The sequence below is a fragment of the Lissotriton helveticus genome, chromosome 12 (genome assembly GCF_964261635.1).
Source record: "Lissotriton helveticus chromosome 12, aLisHel1.1, whole genome shotgun sequence".
NCBI classification, from domain to species: domain Eukaryota; kingdom Metazoa; phylum Chordata; class Amphibia; order Caudata; family Salamandridae; genus Lissotriton; species Lissotriton helveticus.
The window spans coordinates 391,064,043-391,091,087 of NC_136073.1; the positions used below are offsets into that span (position 1 = coordinate 391,064,043).

General features: G+C 43.7%; 1 protein-coding gene across 1 annotated transcript in view; it reads left to right on the top strand.

Annotated features, from left to right (window-relative positions):
* Positions 1–27,045, top strand: part of CHST8 (carbohydrate sulfotransferase 8) — a 1,263,676-nt gene that overhangs the window by 356,155 nt on the left and 880,476 nt on the right. The window contains exon 2 of the mRNA XM_078669642.1: positions 11,110–11,334. Coding sequence (XP_078525768.1) covers positions 11,226–11,334 — 109 coding nt within the window. The 5' untranslated portion in view covers positions 11,110–11,225. The remainder of the gene's footprint in view (positions 1–11,109; positions 11,335–27,045) is intronic.

Here is a 27,045-nt window from a genome sequence, read left to right on the forward strand (position 1 = left end):
GTATAAACCCAGCAAGGTTCCCATCTGGGGAAATAGCGAGACAAGACCGTGACTTAACAAATATCCTAGGAGGCAGGGGCTTCCATTGTGTAAACGGAAGAACTGAGTCTGATACACCGGCGGGAAAAACATTTATTCCAGGGCAACAGAAGTGCCCAATTGACTATATTTTTTTACAGGCTTGGAACTTCCACCAGATTAGGCATTTCAAGGTAGAACAGAAAGAGGTGAGCGACCACAAAACCCTACACATAGTAATAGCGGGGGGCAAGAAATTATAGCGAGAAGCAGTGTCTACCCAGGAGGTTGAGTACCCTAAACGAGTGACGACACGTTTAACAGAGGAATTTGTAGAAAAATTGAAGGCCATGCAAATAAAAATGGCCCCCGAAAACTATGAGAATAAAAATCTGGAATGGTTTATGGTAAAACTAGAAGAACTAGTTCAATGCCTGGAGATAAAATTAAAAGGGGATAAGCCGATAAGGGCAAAACAATTAAATCGTGGTAAAAGGTTCTCTGTGGAGTGCCAAAATAAAAAAAGGGAGATAAGAGCTGAACAAAGGAAACAAAAAAAGAAGTTTACACAAGAGAGATATGAGTACCTAATTAAGCTGAAAAAAGATTTCAAGCAAATGGCTCTGGAAGCAAAAAGGTCACACAAAGAAAAATGCTGGCAAGAACTCTTAATTGCCATAGAGAATAAAAATCTAAGGCAATTCTGGCACCTAGTAAAGGCAGCAGCTGGATCATCAGAGGGCGAATTAAGCTGTGTGGTGAGTGAGGCAGCATGGGATTCCTATATAAGAGAATTGTACGGGGTGAGGGGTCCTAGAGAGGAGATGAAGGCCAAAACCTGGCAAGGAATCTCAGAGTATTTTTTAGTGATCTTTAATGAAGAACAAGTCGAGTACACAATAAAAGATCTTAAGTTAACCCGGGCAGCAGGCCCAGACAATTTACCTGCAATAATCTTGAAGACCGAGGTCAAATGGTGGGCAAGATTCCTTGCAAAGATGTTCCAGGTAGTACTAAAAGAAGGAGTAATACCCCCAACCTGGAAAGGGGCTATAATCAGGCCGATCCATAAAAAGGGGAGCAAAGATGCTCCAGGAAATTATCGGCTGATTAATCTCCTAGACATTGGAGAAAAAGTATTCGCTAAGATTGTCCTAAAACAACTGAATACGTGGGTTGAGGCGCACCAAATAATCCCCATAGAACAGGGCGGTTTTAGACCGGGCCACTCGACAATAGACCACGGGTTTGCCCTATGGGCGATGGCGAGGAAGTCGACGGAACAAAATGGCAAGTTATGCTGTTGTTTCGTCGACTTTAAAGCAGCCTTTGACTCTGTGGATCGAGTTAGCCTATGGGATACATTAAAGAGGCTAAAAATCCCAAAAGACCTCCTCACTATAATAATAGAACTCCATAGGGAAAATTGGGGGCAAGTAATTAAAGACACTGGGGGCTCCCTAACTCCCAAAATACCCATCGCCAATGGGCTAAGACAGGGTTGTGTGCTGGCCCCCCAGTTATTTTCGATTTTCCTGTCAGACCTCCCGGCACACCTTGAGGTGGAAGGTAGTGCCAGCCCCAAAATGGACGGAAACAAGATACCCTGCCTATTGTACGCGGACGATCTGGTGATCATAGACCAGACCGAGAGAGGCCTCCAAAGGAAGCTAAATGCTTTCAACACCTACTGTGCCAACAAATTCTTAACCATCAATCTGGACAAAACTAAAACCCTATGCTTTGGGGAAAAAACCGAGCAGATTTAGATGGTTCATAGGGAACCTCAAACTTGAGTCAGTAGATGAGTACCGATATCTGGGTATCTGGTTCGACAGGGCCTTAAACTGGTCTACCCACATGGAAACGCAAAAAGCAAAGGCACTCTCTTCCATATGCGGCCTAAAAAGGTTTAATGGGGACTATGGCGAGAAATCACACCGCCCATTGCTCAGAGCCTTTGATGCAATGATCCCCCCGCAAGTTTTATATGGCGCAGAGATCCTTTACTTGAGCGGTAAGGGATCTTGGGACACGATAGAGGGTAACTGCATAAAAAGGCTCCTATCTCTTCCTCAATCTGCAATGATACAATCCATCAGAACTGAATTAGGTACAAAGTCTTGGGTGACTTTAACCCAGATGGCTGTGATCAGATTTTGGAAGAGACTAGACGACCCCGAAAGTAAAAAAGTAGCATATTGGTGTCGTAAAGAAATCCAGAAAAGCGAGTTAAAATGGGCAAAGTCCAGTAGGGAAAAATTGAAGGGAATTTGCAACGCACTTGAGATCGATTTGGATTTGAGTTCATATCAAATACTTATCTCCAAAGGCGATCTGAAGCAAAGGGGGAAAGAGGTCTCGAAATCAACTGATATGGGTTACCTAACTAAGAAAAAATCTGTGGCACACATGTTGAATGCGTGGCCCCAGGAAAACTGGTTCCCATATCTCGATAGATTACCCAATCGTGGCCTCAGGCAAGAGATTCTGAGGCTTCGAATTGGTATCAACCCTTGGGTAACAAACAGAGACCTCAATATAAGAATGCTAGATGAGGAAGGTCACTGTAGGTGTATCTTGAGAACCAAGGGGGACCTGATGCATTTCCTGCTAGACTGTGCGGTACTCTTAGAATATAGGAAAAGGTGGCTGCGCCCAGTATTTCTAAAATATGAGGTAAAAACAAGGCTTCAGGCGGCCAAACTCCTATTTGAAATCCCATACTTGGATATTGTAATAGCCCTCGGGAAGTTCCTAAAGGAGGCCCTGGGGGCGCTGAGGGCCAAAGAATAACCTGCATTACTGTATTTTTAGCTTAGCAGAAGAGACCCTTGGAGGGATAAGAATGTGTTTAGGTTTTAACATTTGTATATAAATTATGTAGTTTTATAATGATGTGTATGATATTTTAATGGACACGTTTTTAAAAATAATAAGTGTACAATTTTATGTTGCATACTCAAATCGGCGTTTTTACACACTGTATTGTTTAAAGACCAAGGTCATAATAAACATATATTTTGACTTGACTTGACTTACCTGTTGCTTTGCTGCCAAGGAGAGGGGAAGGACTTTGCTGTTGTGCTGTGTCCCCTGTCTTGAAGGAATCTCCAAGGGCCTGAGAAGAGCTGGCTCCCTGTTCTGAAGTCCTAGGAACAAAAGGACTTCACCCCCAGCTTCCCTGAACTCCGCTGAGAGAATTCTGTCCTTCCTAGAGTGCTTGATCCAGTTGTGGGACCTCTGGAAGTTGTACCTGTGCTGGGAAGCTTGAAACTAAGCTTGAGAAACTTTTGCAATTGAAAAGTATTGCATCGCTCGCTGCGGAGCGCATCCCCGACAGTGCGAGGAAATTCCCGCCGCTACGAAGGCCGAGATCGACGCAGCGCCTGTTGCCGGTGCCAGAGCCGTCGCATCCTTCGTTTGCGGGACGCACCAGACCGGTGCGGGAAAGTCTAACATCGCTGCGAGTGTCGTCGCAGAGCCTGTCGTCGCTGGGTGAGATCGCTGCACCGCTTGCTTGCGGACCGCATCACGTCACTGCGAGTGTCATCGCAGAAACTATCGCTTCGAGGAGCTGCGAGAGAGAAGATCACCGCTGGTCCGCGCATCGTCACCCCGGAGATCGTCGCAACTCCAAAAATCGTCGCATCGTGCCTTTGCGAGAACAAACTTCCTACGGAACCTCCGCACCGGAATCCATACAGGTGGCCTTCCTCCCCATACAGACCGGATTCGTCGCAACATGCCCGCTGCTGCAGCGGGGCTGTTGCAAACGCCTCCCCAGGGTCTCAGGAGCAACGCATCGCTTGTTTTCCACCGCACCAGCTTCTGCTTTTGGAACTTTGTTGCAACTAAAAGTACTGTGAGTAAACGTGATGCAACTGTGAACTTTTCACGCATCTGTGGATTATTTTATCGCAAACCTTAAGAACTCTTTTGAAACCATATTCTTGAACTGTGTATGTTGAATTTTTGTCGTTTTGGTCTTGTGTAGTTTAGATTAAATACCTTTAGTTTTTCTAAACTGTTGTGGAGTCAGTTTGTGGTGTTTTCACTGTGTTACTGTGAGTGTTGGTACAAATACTTTACACATTGCCTGTGGTTAGCCTAGACTAAATGTGCCAAGCTACCTAGAGGGTGAGCAGGGGTTATCTCAGAGGGTTTCCTCCTTACCCTGACTAGAAGCAAGGGTCTCTATTTGGACAGTGGTACCTACCCATGCCAACTAGAGACCCCCATTTCTAACAAGTATGTACTAAATAATATACAATAGGACTCGAATGCTCGACCTAATAAAAAACACGGTGGTCCAGCATTGTACTCCAAGGACTGCGAGTATTTTGTTTATAAAAAAAAAAATTCTCCCAGTATATTAAACCTGAATACTCTACTGGGTGTTACATGCGCAAGTGCTTCTCAAATTAAGATATTAGAAAACCTTTACCACACATAGTGTGTTGTTGCAAAAGTGTTATTGATTTCCAAAGCTCAAAGTTGGAAGACGACCCTGCTTATTTGGCTGTTTACCCTATTTGATTTAGATCAGACACCTGCCTTTCTTTACATTTAACTTTATTTCTTCTACATGCATTCATTTTGGAGTAAATAAAAAACGTGTACATTTTTTTTCTTCACAATTCCCTGCTGATTAATTAATACTTTGGTGATATTATTAGGAGCAAAAACAACCAGCTCATATTATGTTTGTGCCTGTACAAAGTGTTTGGGCCTTATTTGCAAATTGGCCATAATTATGATGAATAAGGTGTACAACCCGTGTTTTTGTCCCCGTTGTTAATACTTCCATTTTGCATGTTTTGTACTCGCTGTTACACTTAGGAGAAAAGCAAATGCAATTTACCCATTCGTGCCAATACAAAGCTTGTCGCAAATATGATTTGCACCCATTGTTGTACCAGCGCTGACTCTAAGTGGCCCAGTTGTAGTTTAAAAAGCTATCTATTATTAATATTTGTGTAATTTTGGATTCATCCGGTTCAAGCAAGTATAGCTGTCCTAAAAGACGTGGGCAGTTTCTGCAAGTAGGATGTAGCAGCCATGATCAGTTTCAATATCCATGACTGGCACGATCCAAACTGAGTAAGCTTTCAGAAATCTTAAATGACTTCCCTTAGGAGTTGTCTATCCAAAATACTTGGCGTCCCCCCTGACTTTTTGCCTTCAGACCTCATGTTTTTGCTGACTTCGTTTCAGTTGGCCTCATGACACTGCACACACTACCTCTGCTAACCAGTGCAAAAGTGCTTGTGCTCTTTCTCTAAACATGGTAATATTGGCTTATATCCAATCAATATATTTACTTTCCTTATAATTCTCTATTAAAATGGTACTATATGTGCCCAAGACCTGTAAAATAAATGCTACCAGTGGGCCTGTAGCAATGATTGTGCCACCCACATAAGTAGCCCCTTAACCATGTCTCAGACCTGCCGTTGCAGAGCCTATACGAGGCAGTTTTAAACTACCATGTCAACCTGGCAAAATACACCTTTTGTCAGGCCCAAACCTTTTTTTAATACATATGTTACCCCAAAGCAAGGCCATGGGCAGGGTGTAGTGTATTTAAAATGTAGGACATGTACTTTTAAGTTTTACATGTCCTGTTGGTGAAAAACTCTTAAAATTAGTTTTGCACTGCTGCAAGACCTACCTCAGATATAGGATAACATATGAATTACCTTATTGCATTTTAGAAGTGTAATTTCCAAATGGGAAAAAGTAACCGGTTCACGTTTGGTGCATCTGGAGTCCTGTTTTAAAATCCCAACTTATGCTTCAGTTGAATTTTAGATTACAATTCTGAAAATGCCACTTTTAAAAGTTAACACAAGGAGATGATGGACGGAGTGCTGCAACTTTTCAAACACTCAGCCCCAGTCACAGATCTGGGTTGAATCCATCATCATTATTTAGCTCACCGTGCCACCCCAGTTCAGACGCAGCTATATGCAAATCAGTCTTGACCTTGTGCCTCATGGGAACAGTTCAGCCCGAACTGCCAATCCATGTCTTCCCTGGACCGGAAATAAGCATCCTGGGACTGGTTTCGTACTAACAGCCAGCTTCATCCAGGCTAGCTTGAATCCAGGGGAAAAGTGTTCAAGGGACCCACGTCTGGGAATACCCTGCCAACATAGGCCGAACAAAGCAAACACAAGGAGATGATGGGCGGAGTGCTGAAACTTTTCAAACACTCACCCCAGTCACAGATCTGGGTTGATTCCATCATCAGGATCGATGCTGGTTTCCAGTCCAGGGAGGACCTGGCCCGGCAGTTCAGGCTGGACTGTTCCCATTGGGCGTAGGGTCAAGACTGATTTGCATATGGCTGGGTCCAAACTGGAATGGCATGGTGAGCAAAAAAAAACGATGTATTTAGGCCCAGATCTCTGGGGTGAATGTATGACATTGTTCTTCATTCTTTCCATCAATTATTCTTTTTGAATTTGTCACCCCAAGTGGGACGGGTATGCCCAGATATGGGTCCCGTGCTCTCCATGCAACTGGAGTCAAGCAATCCTGGATGATGAGGGCTGAAACCGGTCTTAGGATGCTTGTTTCCAGTCCAGGCTGGACTGTTCCCATTGGGAGCAGGATCAAGACTGATTTGTATATGGCTGAGTCAAAACTGGAATGGTATGATGAGCAGAAAAACAATGGATTTAGGCCCAGATCTCTGTACTGGGGTGAATGTATGACATTGTTCTGCATTCTGTCATTTAATTGTTCTTTTTGCATTTTTCAACCCGAGTGGAACGGGTATGCCCAGACGTGGGTCCTGTGCTCTCCATGCCACTGGAGTCAAGCTATCCTGGCTGATGAGGACTGAAACACCGAAACCGGTCCTAGAATGTTTGTTTCCAGTCCAGGGAGGACCTGACCTGGCAGTCCGGGCTGGATTGTTCCCATTTGGCGCAGGTTCAAGACTGATTTGCATATGGCTGGGTCCAAGCTGGAATGGCCTAGTGAGCAAAAAACGATTGATTTATGCCCAGATCTCTGTACTGGGGTGAATGTATGACATTACAATTGGGGGTGGGGTTGCACACTACTCGCACACCAGCGGGATCGCCCCTAAGGACTGTGGTAAGTGTAGTTCGTGTTCCGCGATGCATCTTCTTTCGATTCTCTGCTATCTTCGCCATCCCTGGACACGTGTTTTGGGGTATTTACCCCTCATCAGCAGGGATTAAGCCGTGTTCTGGGGTTGCCGGTGGCTGCCAAATATTACCAGGTTTAGTACCACTCAGGCGCGCAGGTGCGTGGTCCCAGGCTCGTCAGCCAACTGCTCAAGGGAGCTTTAACATTACAATTGGGGGTGGGGTCGCACACTACTCACACACCAGCGGGATTGCCCCTAAGGACGGTGGTAAGTGTAGTTCGTGTTCCGCGATGCATCTTCTTTCGATTCTCTGCTATCTTCACTATCTTCGCCATCCCTGGACACGTATTTCGGGGTATTTACCCCTCATCAGCAGGGATTAGGCCGTGTTCTGGGGTTGCCGGTGGCTGCCAAATATTGCCAGGTTTAGTACCACTCAGGCGCGCAGGTGCGGGGTCCCAGGCTCGTCAGCCAACTGCTCGAGGGAGCTTTAACATTACAATTGGGGGTGGGGTCGCACACTACTCACACACCAGCGGGATCGCCCCTAAGGACTGTGGTAAGTGTAGTTCGTGTTCCGCGATGCATCTTCTTTCGATTCTTAGCTATCTTCGCCATCCCTGGACACGTGTTTCGGGGTATTTACCCCTCATCAGCAGGGATTAGGCCGTGTTCTGGGGTTGCCGGTGGCTGCCAAATAATGCCAGGTTTAGTACCACTCAGGCGCGCAGGTGCGGGGTCCCAGGCTCGTCAGCCAACTGCTCGAGGGAGCTTTAACATTACAATTGGGGGTGGGGGTCGCACACTACTCGCACACCAGCGGGATCGCCCCTAAGGACTGTGGTAAGTGTAGTTCGTGTTCCGCGATGCATCTTCTTTCGATTCTCTGCTATCTTCGCTATCTTCGCCATCCCTGGACACGTGTTTCGGGGTATTTACCCCTCATCAGCAGGGATTAGGCCGTGTTCTGGGGTTGCCGGTGGCTGCCAAATATTACCAGGTTTAGTACCACTCAGGCGCGCAGGTGCGGGGTCCCAGGCTCGTCAGCCAACTGCTCGAGGGAGCTTTAACATTACAATTGGGGGTGGGGTTGCACACTACTCACACGCCAGCGGGATCGCCCCTAAGGACTGTGGTAAGTGTAGTTCGTGTTCCGCGATGCATCTTCTTTCGATTCTCTGCTATCTTCGCTATCTTCGCCATCCCTGGACACGTGTTTCGGGGTATTTACCCCTCATCAGCAGGGATTAGGCCGTGTTCTGGGGTTGCCGGTGGCTGCCAAATATTGCCAGGTTTAATACCAATCAGGCACGCAGGTGCGGGATCCCAGGCTCGTCAGCCAACTGCTCGAGGGAGCTTTAACATTACAATTGGGGGTGGGGTCGCACACTACTCACACACCAGAGGGATCGCCCCTAAGGACTGTGGTAAGTGTAGTTTGTGTTCCGCGATGCATCTTCTTTCGATTCTCTGCTATCTTGGCCATCCCTGGACACGTGTTTCGGGGTATTTACCCCTCATCAGCAGGGATTAGGCCGTGTTCTGGGGTTGCCAGTGGCTGCCAAATATTGCCAGGTTTAGTACCACTCTGGCGCGCAGGTGCGGGGTCCCAGGCTCGTCTGACATTGTTTGACTGGATGGGCTGTAACTGGCAGGATGGGAGGAAGGAGCAGCCCCATTTTAATAGGCTGTGTCCTGCCTCCACAAAGGGGCTGCATATCCCCTGTAGTTATTCTGGAGCCAGGGCCAGGAAGGCCAGGCATCTGTGCACTTCAAGGAGGAGCTTCTCTCCACATTAAAGGCTCATCTGTGTATAGAAAGAGTACTTCAGACACCACCATTTCAGTGCACTTCTGTACCTGTGGTACTCTGCCAGGAAGGATGACTACTGCTATACTGCTACAAGAACTGCCACTCTTTTGGACCTTTGCTCTCAAGGAACTCGTGCCCTGTTGTGCTGTCCTGCTGCCCTCTTGCCTGGGGAAGAACTGGACCTTTAACTTCATGTTGAATTCAGGCCCCTATAGTGACTCAAAAGGGCAACTGTTCTGGCCTCATGATCTGAGCATCATGGACATAAAAAGGCTCCAAAACCAGCTTCTAAACCCAGCTGCAGTAAAATCCTGACCCCCAAGTGCCGATGCTGGACCCTTGATGTCGATCACGGGCTCTTGAAATCAATGTTTTGGGCTCTTTGTGATGACAAACAGGCCAGTTTGCACCCTGAACAGCCCTGCTCATACAAAAATTCAGTGCAAACTGCTGCCAGCTCATCTGTTCACAAGCAGACATTGTGCGCCCCTGGAGGACCACCAACGTGAAGCACCAGCCTGCCCATCTGTGATGCCTGCCTTGCTCTTTACACTACGCTGACCAGTGCTCATGATGCCCTCCTTGCTCCCTGTGGCCCACTCCAATGTGACCAGGACTCTTGGCTAACGCTGGGCGAAGTACTACGCTACGCTCGCGTAGTTTGCGAAGTTTGTGCTACTTCGCTATATGCGAATTGCACATAGCACAGTGCAAACACGCCTGGCATAGCGTAGCCGGCATTTTTGGCTTGCTCACTGTCCTCAACGTCAATTTGGCGACCGCAAGCAAAATGACATCCCGGCAAGACTTTTTTCTCGTTCACAATCAGCAACATCAAGTTGCTGATCACGAGCGTGGAAAATAAACCTCCTGCTGAGATTCTCAACGCGGGGAGGTCCGGTTTCTCATTGCGAGTGGTCGCGTATGCTCGCAACCGCTCGCAATGAAAAACTACCAGTTTGCGTTGAGAAAGCTGCTGCTTGAGTAGAAATCTACTCGAGCGACAGAAAACGACCGCTTGCACTGCACTGATTTCACAGTGTGGACAAGAATCCGGCACTGTGCAATCAGTGCAAACAGCATTTTGCGCAGTGCACTACGCAGTTTGCGTAGCTCACGTAGTGCGACATGCAATTCGCGTAGCGCTAGTACGCGAACTACGCCCAGGGTTACTCTTGGCACAAAACTTGAGAAGGCAAAACTTCAGTGTGACTAATGTGGGACTGTATCTGTCCCACACGCCATTGCGGTTGGCCTGAACTTTTGGCTTTGACTCGGTCCAAAGTGACCAGATAGCTGCAGTTGGGGCTTTCTGCTTAGAGGCTCTATTTTGTAGTTTATTCATTAAATATTCATATCCTTGATTTTCGTGATTGGATTATTGCCATTTTGGTCTTATTTTATATGTTAAATTAAGCTCTATTTTTTAACCTGGTGAGGGATCTTTTTATGTGTTTATACTGTTTTACTGTTTGAAGTGTTGCACAAATACTTTACTCATTGCCTCTAAGTTAAGCCTGACTGTTCTGTGCCAAGCTACCAAGCAGTTGAGCACAGCTTAATTTGGGATGTGCTTGTGCCTGACCCTGGCTAGGTTTGTAGGCTTCTTGACCAGGGCTCACACCTCAATCAACCAGTAACCCGATTTCTAACAGTTTTGCTTGGCTCTTTCGTTTTTGTACAAGAGAATCTGTTAGCGGTTTTGCTGATTTGGTTCTTTGCATTGTTTATCGCCTTAATGTTGGATAACAGTGTGATACATGGCCATATACAAACACTGGAATCAAAAATAAATTCATATCTCAAACCTGGTGCATTGCCCTGACGTTTTTAGCCCTTATTTTCCTCTGTGTTTTATTTTACTTACAGTAGGGTAAAGATGGTCTTTGGAGTGAACAGATGTCATGTCCTTTGTCTGTATAATGTTTACCTTTCAATTATTGTTCTTTTATACACCTAGTACAGTACGCAGTGTAAGAAATTAGCATCATTTTGGATATTAGTTTCATGTATCATTACATGTTTTAGTTTTCTGTTTTATACTGATATCATGAAGTTCAGTTGTGTTGTATTTTTTTTAATAACCTGAACACTGAACGTCAGAACTGGCGGACATTAAAATAATATTTACATATATATTGTATCACTTGCAGATCATGTCATAATGGATTGCAAGCCGAGAAGATGATACTGTAAGAGGAGAGTTGGTCTCCGAGGCCGCGTGCACTTGATTCTCCCTGGATAAACCTGGATTGTTTGGAGAATAATTATGAGGCTTACCTGCATGTTCTCATTCATCTTGCTGTTCGGAGCAGCTGGACTTGTGGTCTTCATCCATCTCCAGGATCCAGCCATCATAGTGCACCAGCAGACACCAGGTTGGCATCTGGATTTCCATTTAATTCTCTTATACTGTTCAGTGGTAATTTATTTGCATTTTCTGTTCCAGTCATTTTTAAATATGAAACCTTTGTTTGGCATTTATCAGTGTTGGGGATTGTGCAGTACACTTTCAATGCACCTGTAAGAAGTTGGATTATGATTTAGTGTAGGTGGTATCCTTTTAAGGCCCCAGGACCGGCACTTCAAAACTCCTATGGTGCCACGGAGAGGCACAACTTAGTACAGGTCCAACTGCCACTGGTCAGCTGGGCACTTTAGGGGAAAAGGCCTCTTGCAGCCTGTTGTTTCACTGTAGCCTAACAGGTCAGCCAACTGGCCCTTGGAGTCCACTTCTTTTTCCTGCCTACAAGAGGAAATATATCCAGTCCTTCAGGACTCCTCTCAGGTCACAGATAACAGTTCCCGTCCTCTTCCGTTCTTCATTGGATCCAGAAAGTGTTCTGAGGATGGTACCTTGGGGTGCCATTTTTATGCCTGGCATTAGCTAGTGGCTGGGAGTAAATCCTGCCACTCACTAACCAATGGGGTAAATGAACCCTGGACAACACTACCCACTTTTTCAATAGTCCTGTTTCCCTTACTGTAAACTGATGCAAAAGACCATGTTTAAGGGCATTTTCAAATTCTCAAAAGTCTTTGGCCACACTACAATTGAGCTATGGGGGTGCATGTGGGAGTGTCTTAGGGAAATCATCAGTGGCCTCCCACATCTAACACTAAAATTCATTTTGAAGCAGGACCCGGACTCACAATAAACCAGGAGACAGAAGTTAGTGAAACAAAGCAAGGTCCTCAGTGCCCAGAAAGAAGATGCACAATAATTGTTATCATGTCCCCTACCCTCAATATTCAGATTAACTCAGAGGAGTTGTCGCTGCCCTCTCAGGTCAGTCTATTGTGTAGCTCCTGGGAGGAATTTCGTAACTCATTCAGGCCAAGTACAGGCTGGAGCTTTAATGTGAATTAGCCTTCAGGAGATCCAAGCAGGCCAAGAAAACTTTCTAAAAGTTACTTTTCATTCATCTCTATTAAACATCTGACTTCACTATTGAATTGGAGTTTTAATAATTATTAAAAGTAATGGTTTAATATTTTTTTTCTGGCTGGACCCATTCCTGAAATATAGTATTATAATGTTTTTTTACATGTGACTTGGTAATAATCATTTTCTAACTTATCCACTTTTAAGTACCATGCACCCTGCCTTGTATGGTGACTTCCTAATATTTTAAAGCAAGGTCTTAACTTGTTAAAAAGTGACATTTTGACATGGCTCACTGCATGTTTTATATTGCAGCAGTCAGGCTACACAAAGTATTCCTGTAGCCATGTTTGCACTGCCACTGTAGTGGATGGCACAATAGGTGCTGCAGTCCACAAGTGGTATTTAACTTCCAGACTCTGAACGCATTTTCTGCACCATACACTGGGGACATACAGGCAAGTTAAATGTGCCAATCAGAAAAAAATCCAATTGAACCATGTTTAAGGGCTGAGGCGGCAAAGTTACTTTACTTCTGTTTAGCAGGGGAAAGTGCACAAAGCTCTAAAGCCAGCAGAAAGTTGGTCCAGAAAAAGGCAAAACAAACCTGGAGTGATCATGCAGAAAAGATGGATTTCCTACAGCAGCATATTGCAAACTTCTCAAAGGCCATCCCTTAAAGTGAAAGGCAGATCATAAAATTCTCTTCATGTTCAGCTTATTGCAAAACATGAGTGTCACAACTACTTCAGCTACTCGAAATGTAATGAATTGGGTGAGCCTTATTGATTATTTCAAGTAGGTGTCACTGTTTGCATTATAGTATGGCATCCCTTAACCACCACTGATTCGACAGTACTCTTTGGTTAATATCACAATAGCTACTGCAGGATATGAATTACCACATAAAAACGAATGCATTTGTTTTGAAAATGTATAGGCTTGCACTGCTGTCTGCCTGAAGAAAACCATCTTCAAGGGACTAGGATCATTTTAAATCATGAATGATAGTTTGGATTTTAGTGGGAGTACGAGTTGAAAAGTATTCTTCGTTTGGTGGTTTTATTTTTTCAAACACTTTCAATGGGGCTTCTGTGGCTTGAGGATATTGTCAATCCAATAAAGGAAAGCTGATAAAACAGGCAAGTCTGGCTTCACATATCATCCTAGATGCAAATTAACTCCACATGACCATCTCTATTTTTACTAAAGAGGCGAGGGAGAGTGTGTGAATCTAAGACTGTCAGTTCTTAAAGCCACTTTGTGTTTATGGCGGATTTCCATATTGCACGCGGGGAGCGCTGGCTCAAAGGCATTCGTTGTCAGTGTGACTAATATACATAGGGTGACCAGGCATCCCAGATTTACCAGGGCAGTCCCGGTTGGTCACCAGCTGTCCCGGCAGATTTCAGGAAATTTAGCTCATGTTCCGGTTTCTAGAGAAGGTCAGAGTTATAGAAATAAACACCCGTATAAAGGCAAGAATTCCTTTCCAATTAATGAACAACGCCTACAGATTAGTTACTTGGACACCGTGTGTGAATACTTTAACTTTGTTGGAGTCTCTTGCCGCCACACATTCAGTGGAATTGGAAAGGAATTCTTGCCTTTATACGGACATTTTCAGTACGGCCTTTTGGGATTTTTTTTAATTGAAGTAATGGCACACCACTAACGGGTTGTCCACGTATTGCTGGGGGTGTTTATTTCTATAACTTAGGTCCTCTCCCAATCCTGATGAAGATCCGCAGCTGAGGAATTTACTCACCCTTTACGCGCGTGGGTCGAAATGTCAACGACAATCCCCCTCTAGGGCCTGTACCCTATGTACCCCACTCCCCTCAACTATGGTCACAGATGAAGTATAGCTGTGTCACGGTTAAATAAGGATAAATGGCTATGTTTTGAAAGACAGACCGGGGCAGGCCTTTTCATAAACTAAGGAGTTTGACCTTAGATTGTAATTATACAGAAGAATTATTGTGCTCCTATTATTTTCTCAGACCCTCTTGGTCCTTTTTCACACGAGCATCAATCTCTTCACTTCTTTTTCACGCTACTTGGTAGTAACCCCCTCAATATATGTCCACTTGTGTTCTTAAGTCAATGAGAATATTTGCTGAACAGAAATTAAATGTTTTTTCGGCACTAACCATATCAGTGGGTACTGTTTTCTATTACAGATGTATTTGGCTACTGCTTCTCTGGTTTTCCATTGCAGGATTTAATCGCATAATGAAAAATACTTGTGTCATTTATTGTAATATTTAGTATCAACGTCTAGGACCATTTTGTTTTCTGTACCAATTGATACCCAGGTTCGTCGACTTTCTCTGGGTCATCCCATTTATAATAATGGGGGTCCCTGAGACTTCAGCAGGAGGCAAGCTTTGTTCCAAGCCCTTGGAGATCCTTCACAAGTTGAAAATAAAGCACACAAAGTTCTTTCCCCTTTCTTTGGCAGACAGGCAACCACTGCAGGCCAATCTCCCCAAACAGCACTTCAGCTTAGAGATAGTCTCTCCTCAGTTTCTTCAGGTTCCTCTCCTCAGCAAAGGTTTCTTCATGTAGTCCAAAAGTGATCTAATTTCTTGGGATCAGTGTCCCAATATTTATACCCCAAAAATCCTCTGTCCTCTGAGGGGCCTCTGCCCAGTCCAAACCAGTTCTGGAGCACTCTGTTTACATGACTCCTTCTTTCCTTTCACAGTGCAGGGCAGAAACATCAGACGCCCCACAGGAGTTGGAGCCAGCATTGTGGAGGGAAAGCACAGCCCTTGAGCACTTTGTTGACATGATTCCTTCTCTTCTTTCACTGTGCAGGGCTGAGACATCAGCCGTACCACAGGAGGTGGAGCCAGCATTGTGGAAGGCAGGCACAGCCCTATTCAGGTCCCAGGTGCAACTCCTCCCAGCCATCTAGATGCAGATCTCTCTATTCACCACTGGGCTGACTCGTTCTGTCTCTTGGAATCCCCCAGCCCTGTCACTCAAAAACACTAGCCAAGGAATACACAACCTAGCAGAGGCAGACTTTGGATAGTTAGACAAGAAAATACCTACTTTCTAAAAGTGGTATTTTCAAACACAGAATGTTAAAACCAACTTCACTAAAAGATGCATTTTATCATTCTGAGTTCAGGCATACTAAACTCCAATTTCTACCATGTTCCCTGAGTCAGTTAGGATTAGAAAATGTAATAATCTAACTGCCCATTCTGGCCTATGAAGAACAGGTAGCCTTACAATAGTGAAAAACGCAAATGGCTGTAATTCCCTATTAGGACATGCCACACACACCAGGGCATGTCCTACCTTATAGTTGCAATGCACCCTGCCCATGGGCCTACCATAGGGGTATCTGATATGAAGAAAAGGGAAGGTTTAGGGACTGGCAAGTGGGTGCTCTTGCCCAGTCAGCATGACAGTACCAGACTGCACACAGGCTCTTCAATGGCAGACCTTAGACACACTTTTACAGGCTGCTTCTGTGGGCGACACAACCAGTGCTGCAAGCCCACCAGCAGCATTTGGTTTACAAGCCCTGGGCACTCCCTGCTCCCTTTCCCGGTGAAAGTCACGGAGAAGATCGGCAATGGCTAGCTGACCCGCTACCTCGAAGATAACAACATCCTGGACCCTTCCCAATCCGGCTTCCGCAGCAACCACAGCACCGAGACCGCCCTCATCGCCGCCACCGACGACATCAGGATCCTCATGGACAAAGGAGAAACAGCCGCCCTCATCCTTCTGGACTTATCAGCCGCCTTTCGGCGTGATGGTTGTGCTGGCTTTGTTGAAGATGTGGTGAGGGCAGGGGTCAGATGGGGATCCGGAGTGGATGGAGTTCATGGTTTTGATGGTGTCTTCGTTGCTGACGTAGGCCCAGGTGGTCAGGCGGCTGGTGCGGAATGTGGTTGCAGGGGTGGTGGACTCGGTGGTGGGTGTGGGGGTGTCGGAGTTGAAGCTGGCATGGCTGTTGGTGATCTTGCGGTGAAAGAAGGTGGCCAGGGAGTCGCACAGGTCTTGTGATGGTGGGATGTCGTTGGTGTTGGCACTGGGGTTGGAGAGTTCTTTCACGATGCTGAAGAGCTCTTTGGTGTTGTGTGCGTTTTTGTCCAAGCGGTCCTTGAAGGCGGTCCTCTTGGCGGTCCTGATGAGTTGGTGGTGTCTGCGGGTGGCGCACTTGTGGGCTGTGTCGCTTTCTGGTGTTTGGTCGTGGAGCCATTTGTTCTCCAGCTTCTGACAGGTGCGCTTGGAGATCCGGAGGTCTTCGGTGAAGCAGGCGGCTTTCTTGTTGGTGTGGTTGGTTGTGGAGGTCTTGAGGGGGGCGAGGGTGTTGGCGCAGTCGTTGATCCACAGTTTGAGGTTGGTCGTGGCGGTGTCTGGGTCGGTGGGGTCGGCGGGTGGTCTCAGGGCAAGGGTTGTTGTCAGTTGGTCCTTGGTAACCTTGTCCCAGCAGCGGCGTGATAGTTGTTGGGTGCGGGGGTGTGTGGTGGGTTTCCTGAAGGTGAAGTGGACGCATCTGTGGTCGGTCCAGTGGGGTTCGTTGGTGTGGTTGAAGGAGACGGGGGCTTGTGGAGAAGATCGGGTCCAGCGTGTGTCCAGTGGCGTGTGTGTGTGTCGTCACGAGCTGTTTGAGTCCGAGGTTGTCGATCAGGGTGGTGGAGTTGGCGTCGTTGTTGTTCTCGAGGTGGAAGTTCAAGTCCCCGAGGAGGATGTAGTCCGATATTGTTGTTTTTGCTAATTTTAGGACATGCTGCACATATTTTCTTTGTGGAAGAACTTGCTCATTGTGCCAAGTTACCAAGGGTGAGCTAGGTATTCATCACAGAAACTGTTTTATCTATGGGAGTCAAATGGATTGGGCTTTGTGTGAGATTAAGATTACAATTTACTGGGTTCTCTCCACCCACATAGCCTATCTCTCTGATTCCCTGTTACAGATTGCCATATCAATATCGAACGTTCTACTGAGCAATAAGAGCATGTTTCCATTTCGCAATCCTTATCTTCCCTATTCGTCTTTTATGGGAAGTTTGTAGACCTGCAGTATGCTTGGACAGAACCGGGCTACAGTGCGTTGATGATGCTGTGATTTGCAGAGTAGAGGCAATTGTTGAAGAGTAAGATGTTTTGGAAGAAGTGTTGGATTGTGCAACTTGTGAAAAGTCCGGCAGGGTGAAATAATGGCTTGTACATGATTAATCCACTTTATATTATATAGTATAATATATGACAAACCCATAGTTTCCACAGATGTGAACGAACAGCCAAATTTCAATCTGGACCTAGTCATTTCCCAGCGAGACAAAATAATTGCTGTTGACTGATCTCTTTGGCTTTAGGTAATTTTAGGGCCATACCTCTCTTCATCCTTGGGGCAGATCAAACACTTTATTTGCCTTAATGTATCCAAATCTCCCTGTAAAATTAAGTAAAGTCCCTTTTTCTTGAGCGTGGTTTCTCTTACTGGCTTCTAGTTGTATCTGTGGTATGTGACTACAATACATCTCTGTAGGGATGAAGACCGTAAACCAATGCACCCAAGGACATTGGCTTTTAGATTAAATGGGAACCCTAAGAAGTTGTTGTTTTAATCTAAAGACTGCAACACACTGGTTGGCTAATTGTTGTATCTTCAAAGTTAAATTTTGTGGAGAAATGGAGCGCAGACCTTTATCAAAGAGGATATTATGTTCTTATCGGGAAACGTTCCTCTCACTATTTTCTAGGAACCCCTATAACCGAACTGAAGACATTAATTATTTAAAAGCAAACCATCTTTCTGTTGAGGTTGTAACATATTTAAAATTAGGTTGTAACAGATATCATCCAATTTGCAGAGGAAGGGCCAGTTCAGTGGCAAAATATCCTTCATCATAGGGTGAAAATTCGAAATTACAACTAGGTCCATTTTGTTGCCATAATATTCTCCAAACCGTCACCCTCATAGATCTAGATTATCTTTAACCATCTATCATTTCAAATCATTTACACTCTTCTCTTGTGATCACATTCTTACCTATTAATAGTCAAACTTTATTTTTAATTGTGTTTCAGTGACTACCAACCTGTATATCTAAGGTGTACCTCCTTTGTTTTCGAACATGGTTGAAAACATTATTTATTCTAGGTCTTTACTTCGAAACTCCTCTTCTGAAAAAGTATCCTAACTGCCACCTATTACATTCATGCTCCCATTTTCCTTTATATTACTAAAACAATTTAGCACTTTTATTGTGTTCTTCCTTTGCTTCTTTGTTCTTTCTTCCAAAACCCGTTGACCTGAATCGGCTGCTATTGAGATTTCAACACAATACATTTTATTTGAGGGGCAACGCAATCGCTGATATTGCTATCACAGTAATTCATTGAAATGTGTAATTTTTACGTAGGTGGGGACTTTGAAAGGAAAAGTACTAATCTCAGTTACACCACTTAAAACAAAACATGTGTGATCCTAGCCAAATAATGTTCTCCCACTGTGTCCACCTTTCTCTATCTATGAATGGTTAGAAGTGGCCAGATAAAAGTAACTGTATGTCACTTTAAAGACCTAGAATTGGTTCATTCTTTTAGCATTACATTGCCAAAGGCCTGTTCGATTTGTGGTGTAGAACACGTCTTAAGAAATGTCCTTGCTCTTCTGGCTAATGCCTTGCTGAGGAATATTGTATGCCCTTTAACATGTGAAAGCTGGTATATAACACAATATACTGTGTTGTGCCCACTTATATCAAAGATACATTGTCTCAGTGCATACCACCAGATGTCTGAGGTTCTAAAATTGTTTAATGTTGCCATCATCTCATTTCACTTACAGCTGTTTCCTTTACTATGGTGATTTTTGAGCCTCCTTTTCTCTCAAAGATAAAGTTTCAGGTTTTTTTATGATCTACAAGTCACAAAGATCACAAGCAAAGTAATGATGGCAAATTCACAAACAGTTTTTGTTCTGGCATGTGCTACATAGGTGTGAAAAAGAAGAAATGTTTGATCCTGAATTTAAAATCCTATTTATTAGCATTAGGGTTTTTAGAGTTTTATGATAAAAAATTGCAAATGAAATAATTGAATGCAGTGAAAACCTATAAATGCATAGGTTTTTGGACGTTCACAAACATCCTATAGGCAATGCCGCATCCGGCGATCTCACACACACGTAAGTTTATCCAGAAATAGGTCAAGGATTTTGTGCATCTAGGACAAAAAATCAGTTTGCATGATCTTTTGAGCAAAAAGAACAAATGTGCAGCTCCCGGCTGCAACAATGTTCTCCCTACTACCCTCCATTTGCCGCCTGTAAGTGGTTGGTACTCTCTCTGCTGTGGTCTACTGGGGGATGTCCTTGCATTTTATTTTAGTCCGAACCTTGTCCCTTCAAAACTTGCCAGTCTTCACTGAGCATGTTAGTCAGGGACTGGTTGTCCTATAGGGTGCCGTGCGATTGGGGCTTCAGTTGATCTCTCCATTGGCATCTGTAATGCTGTAGATTTGATAGATGGTCCATTTATGCCTGGAACCATTATTGACCTCTTTATTGGAGTTTTTATTCCCATCCATTTTGTCTACCGGGATGGAATTTATTGGTCTTGCCCTTCTATGCGAATCAGTGTTTCGAGCATTAAGTTCATTTCATGGGCGATTCCAGTGTAGTTTGTGCTGAGGCACAGTAGTTTGCTCTATGATTGGAATTTGTAGTTTGCTCTGGTGTTCAATGTACATCGGTTCCATTCAAGTCTAGGTTTGGTTCTAAGGGACTTGTAACAACAAAGAATGTCTATGGGTCTAATGGTTCAACTGTATTTCCTGTTCATGACACAACTATCAAATCAAAACTCATTAGTGATCTAAGGGAACCTGGAGTTTGGTTCTAAGAGAGCCTGGAGTTTGGTTCTAAGAGAGCTGTCCATTCTTCTCTTGAGGGTTGGGTCTTGGAACTCTTTGAGAGTGGTATAAATAGTCACATTTCAATTCGAAATAGGTGAGACTTGCTCTTGCTTGCTGTCCTAACCAAACTCTCTGGAAGTAGTGCCTTTACGTGTGACATATTGCATTCACTTTCAGTAAGGGACAGACGCATGATTATAAACAATATCCACGTGTCAATACATCCGGTATATTTAACTTCTTTGCTTAAAGATTGAACCCTGTTGTTCTGTTATGCTAATTTATGCTATGCTAAGCTACGTTACGTTCTTATTGCATGCTAACCCCACATAACAGTATCCAGGCTTCTGTAGCAGGTGTGTGAGCTCAGTTCTGAAACCATACGTGAAAAGCCAGAACTTCCGCTTCTTGTGAAAGCTAAAAAGATAGAAGGAGGCTCTGTGTTGTGGAAGGTTGTCCCAGGCTTTAGGGGCCAGGTGCGAGAAGGTGCTTCACCTGCTCTGCTTTTCTGTATGTGTGGTTCCCTGTACACTAACCCGACAAACTGCAAAATGACATGACCAAGTGCATCTTTTTTTCACTGTTGTAGGAGAGAGTAGAGGACTTGCTATTTTCCATGGGTATCTCCAAAATTGCACCAAATAGAATGAGCTACCACTCCTTTCTCCCTGATTTCGAGTTGGGCAATTTGCAAAAACTGTTTTGTGCAATTCATATTGGCATATTCACTTCGGCTATGGCTCTGGGACGGTGGTTCTCTTTGCATAGCATTGGCGGATTCCTACACACATTAGTGAACACTCTTTCATCCTCAATGACAAAACGTTTTTTGGTGATTCTAACATTCTCCATCTTCTACAGGTGAGTCGGTATGTGGACCTGCACAACCTTTTATACTACCTTTGTCTATTCCCACCAACTCATGCCATTGGAGTTTCAACATGGTAGGAGGCTATGATAACCCACCTCCGTTCTCCATACTGTTTTTTTCTTTCAAATCCATCTTTGAAAGCCATTTTGATATGTTTTAAGAACCTCAGTCCATCAGTCAGCCACAGCACCCATGTTCGATTTGTGTGAGAATCCTTTCAGGAATTGCTGTTTTTATAGTCCATGGTGTGGAAGTTGGTATTTTCGCAGAGTTCTGAATTTTATGCAATAGGACACATCCAGATCCTGATCAAAGAATTTGTATTTACTTTTTGCTTCATAATTTTGTTATTCCTGTAACAATAATAGTATTTGCAAATGGTTAGCTCGACAGTAATATCGTGCAACTAATAAAACAGTTGGAAGCGATGTTATACTTCTGCAGTGACCCCTCTCTTATACTGCTTCTTCTAACACTGAGGCAGTTTGCATCTCACCAAGCTGCCCGTTGCTGTGCTACCCTAGTATGTATTGCCTGTCCTGTTTACTCTTACTGAACACTACTTTGGCAAAAGCCACCGTTGTGTGAGAGGGGCAATGTTCATTATTGTGATCTCATGCAGAATCATACACCCAAATCTACAGCCAGTGTAAGGAACCTCCCTTATAATCCAGAATGCTCCAAAAGCAAGTTCATGGTATAGGGAAACCAGGCATGCCACTCCCCATGTTTAGCGGCCATGGCAGCCAGAATGGCTGTTTACCTCATTGGGCTTTGCCCAGTGGAATGGAGAGACTCTTTCTTGCTGAAGACACAGGGCTGCTGCTGTCACTTCATTGCACTAGGAATAGTAGTACAGGCATCAGCAAAGAGATCAAAGGGACAAGATACAGATCATACAAAGGGGGAAGAAACATAGAGATACAGGAAGTGGGGAAGAAGTGAGGGGGTTGGTCTGAACAGGTTTGGGTTCCCAGTACGGTCCTGATGGCAGCACTTTAATAGAAGCGCACTCATGCAACCACTTTCATGGGGCTTCGATGATATTGAACCGTAATGCACATGCATCACTCCAATTGTAGCTTTTCCCTGCATTACGTTAAGAGGCAAAAAACACAGAACAGCAATGCTTTCAAATTCCCGCTACAGAAGGCCACAAACTGGTTCCCCTACATGAAGAATCACACCCGGCACCACAGTGTATGTGCTTTTGATTAGGCCTGGGCTGTATATTCCGTTCCGCTTGCGGAAATTGGGTAATTTTGCGTTCCGCGGAATTGCCAAAAGAACCACAGCTTTGTGGAATTTTTTGCTTGTTCGCGCTTTCACAATGCGTGTTCGAGAGATATTTCTCCCCGAGCATGCAAACAGCATTTGCGAACGGGAAAAAAGCATAGCGAATGGGCTGAACAAGCAATTACGCGTGTTCGCAGAACTTTTGCGTGCTCATGGAGATTTTTTACCAGTTCGCTGAGCTTTGAGTAGCGCGACTACGCAAATTCCACCCACCCCTACTTTTGATATTCTATAGTTGGATTTAGAAGATAAATCTCACTTTTACCAGGCCAATGCATGGGGTATATGATTTTGCAACTGTTTTTGATATTGGCCCAAATAGAATATTACATATGTTATTTGTTTCCAGACCTCTTGGCGGTATTTGAATACCGATGTATTCTAGTCTGGTATCTTTATAATGTACATACTACAGCCAGCTTGGATTATGATAACACTGGAAAAAAAGAAAAAAGTAATTAGTATGCTGCCCCTGAATGAATCCAGATTTGTTAAAGCCAAAAACTAGGAAAAGTCGTGTGGCAAACTCTGTTACCACGTGCGCAAGGAGCTTTTACATTGTGCAACTGTATGCAATTGTGTGCACTTAGAGTGTGCCTTCGTCTTAAAATGATTGTGGAAGTGCATTATGACCACAAATTAAACATTTGACAAATTGTTACTTGCTGGGAGTTATGCTGTATGCTGTCCCGAAGGATAACCTGTTGTGGCCAGAGCACTAAATTGCATAGTAAACAAGTGTTTTCTCGGTGCACTCTATAAGATCCATATTTGCAGCCAGGCTTTATAAGAACTAATTTGTGTAATTAATATACTCGGATTACGTTCTCATTTGTTGTATTTGTCATTTCAGTGCAGGGATTTAAGTCTTGTGTTCGTATGTGTCATTGTGGTGGACCGTATAATCAAGCACAATGTGTCCCTGATGTTTGAGGGGCGGATAAATGTAACTGGCTTTGTGCCACTTCCTCACAGGCTTTCTGCTGGTAGTCTGTCACTCTTTCATTTTACATGAGGGAGCCACAGTGGGAAGTAGCGGTGACGCGTGCAAATCGGTTTCCTCATTTCACTGTAACAAGCAGCTTTTCACTTGAATTCCTCTATATTCCGGCTCACATTAGTTATTCTTTTCTTGCTTTCTTAGATTTCGTTCTACTTTGGAAATTATATTTTAGGGCATAGTATCGTGGAAGTAGAGGGTAAGGAAAAACTATTCAATCCCAACTTTTTGCAAATTCTGAAGGGAAAACGCCCTTGTAAGCAAAATTAAAAGTGAGGATTGGGAAGCGCTATGCCCCGGTCAAAACTCTCACTGCAATTGTAATCTCTTGGATTTTTCTGGAGAGCTACAGTGAAGTTGAAGGTTTAGTGAAGCAGAGGGGACCGTATGATGCCCCATCCATATCATGCTTTTGAATGGTAGTGCTTCTTGAGATGACTAGAACATCCACAAAATTGGAAAGCATGAAATACACAAAGGGGCTACAAAACTGTCTGATTACTTGTGTTGTCTCCTGGTTATACGGTGTATAAAACAACGAATTATATAGACACAGGTTGAGCAAAGTGTTTTTATTCTAAGTATTTCTGGCTTAAAATTAATTGAATTCCACCCAAGCTAGGTCAGTAAGGTAAGCTTTCTCTGGGACTCTGGAACTTTCTGCCTCAAACACTCTGTCTAACAAACCTACCTAGCAACCTTAAAAAAGGACCTCAAGCTCCTATTTAACAAACATCTTGGTTTATTCTCCCTCAACTAGACCTAAGTCCTCTCTCCACTACGTCCGGACCTGCCTTCGTTATATGATCCAACCATCTAAATCAATGCTTCAACTGTGTATTTCATCAGCCCAATTTCTGTAACTGTCCCCTGTAGTAACTCCTGTACACATCCACCAATGTAAAGTGTGAGTTTAACTACTATTACTGTAATCCTGTATCCTGTGTGTTATAAAGTTTTCTGATACCTTCGGGCCATGTTCGTGCTATATACAATTGTAAATAAATAAAACAAAGGCTTTGCTACTGAGAAGTATTGGTAAGTCCCAAGTTTTAAACCTGGCAGATGCAAGTCTACTTTTGATCATGCCATGGTTGATAAAACTAAGTAAATGCAATGCTATACTTAGTGCTGTACAAAACTCCTAGATATGTAAATAACTAAAATGCTGGAGCCTCCAACCTTGAGTGAAAATGTGTCTACCAATACACTTAGGTCTTGATAATAAAATTAATGGCTGAAGAACTGATGGCAGAAGTTCTGTCTGGTTGCCTAAAAGTTCTGTACAGACATGATAGACCTACACTATTTTGAATTTGAATGCATGAACAGCTCGAATTGACGGCTTGCAACTTTAGCAATCACTCATCTATGAAGCTGTAGGACACTACAGTTCAAATAGCTCTTGACTACATTTATAATTTGGCGTCTGTTTTTAATAACGAAAAGCTTGTTGAGTTTGAGGTAGTGGAGAAAAGGGGAGAAGCAATAGGGAGCACTCGGGGTGGGGGAGGAGGGGGGTAGGACTTGCCAAAATCGGGGAAATATGGAGTGTGAATGCAGCATGTGCTCTGTGGGCGAAAAAAATTGTCCTTCTGGGGGGTTGAAAAGGATCTTTCTTTGAGTAGGTACTTATGCTCCAGGAATCATGGGAATTCAGGAGAAGCACTGGGGCAGGGGGAGAGGTGGGAAGCAACAGGCCATCGGAGTGCAAAGATCGGACTATTAATGCAGCATGATTGTGTCTTCATATGTTATGTAAATTGAAGGTTTATATATTATAGACAATATTTGAATCAGCACTACCTATGTTTTCTTAATGAGATGTGAGAACCAGATACATTTTAGATGGCTGAGGATTATCAGTCTGTGAAATAATGAATTTAGGATTTCCAGAATAATTGGTAACCATGTCTGTGGGCAGCCCTTAAACTTGGATCAGAAATAAATAAGATGTGTCCCATTGTGGTCACAATTTTAGGTATTTCTTCAGAGATCAACTTACAAGAGATGTGGTTAGCTGCAAAAGACTGAGATGTGAGTATATAACCGGAGAGGGAGCAAGGGATGCTGAGTATATATCTATTGACTCTTTTGAATAATTAGCTACTAAACAGATCAAAGCCTACATGAATCAGACTAGTGCTCTGGATTCCCAACTCACAATTCTATCTCTGCTGTTGATAGAAACAGCACTCCTCGACATAAAAGGTAGGACAGGTTCTTCCTTTCTGCCTCTTCCTCCTCCATCGAGCTTGATGACGATGTCCCAGATGGCTTGCCTCTGTTGCAATGGTAGTTTAATATTCGTATTGAACCCCTTTTGAGACGCATCCAAAGCTGGGGATTTACCTTTTTTCATATGCAAATAACATGGAATAAGAACTGGCTCACTGGATCATCTAATCTGTGTTAGTTGCTATTGAATAGTGGATGAGCAAAATGTAGCTGCTACTAAAAGGGGCCACGACCAATGTGATACTAACTCAGAAGTACAGTTAACTTCAGCTCAATACATCTACAAGGCACAATTCCCATTTTAATTTAGAAAACGATCATGCCTATAAAGTCAAGAATCATGGGAATTGTCTTGATGTGCAACAACCTTTTTCTGACTATAGATACATGGCATACAAGTGAACCCAAAATATCTACTTTCATGTTTACATATTATGGTAAATCGCCCAATTGATACTAGCCAATTTGAGCCATGTAGTGGTTATTCTAGAGAAAACTATACAATTAGCCTATAGTTTCAAAACTCCTAGAATGAGCTGCAAATACCTCCGGTTTATTAAATGTTGAGGTTTGAATATTAAAACACATTAGTAAAAGAAACCCCATCATAAATGTGTTTTAACAGGCATTGAATTAAGGCGTTTTTCACACAAAAATATTATAAACGTTCCCCTGGATATCTTCAAGACATTCTACCCCCCCTTGAAAGAGTCAGATCATTGAGGATCTTGATGAATATTCTTTACTCTTCTCCATGAAAATGCTCCAGTTTTGGAGGTCTGAGGTTCCCCAGTCTTGGATGAAAACTTTGGAATACACTTTCAACTATGGTGTGGTCTGCACTTTCTCCCAGAGTTTGCAGCAACTCTTTCAAACCAATTTATCATCCAGTCTGGCCTTTCAGGTTATGTCTTGAATGGTAGATGGCACCACAGAGCCTAGACACCGATCATGTGAATTAACCTACATTTTGAATCTGTGTTGGAAGATGCTTGTTTTAAGTAGTGAGAAGAATCTGCAGTTAGAATTTTATGATTCATAAAATTATTCATTCTGCTCCGATATCTGAGAAATATGTGAGTAGCAATTTGGGAGGGTCCTCCTTACTACTTCAGTGCCATTTGACTCATGGGAGACTGCAATGGGCAAATGGGGTTATACATGCAATTTAATGTTCACAAATTGGCTTCCAGAGGGAAGTAGAAAAAAGGGTTTTCACAGAGGAAAGGTTGGCATTGTGCCCTGTGGACATGTAACCCATTGCTTGCACCACAACTAAGATTCCAGGATAGACATAACTCGTTTAATGTGTAACTCTTTTAATGTGGGGCAGTTCCTCTGAAGAGATAGAAAAAAAGTGAAGTTGAGTTAGATCAAGAATTTGTTTCGCCTTTGGTACACACGTT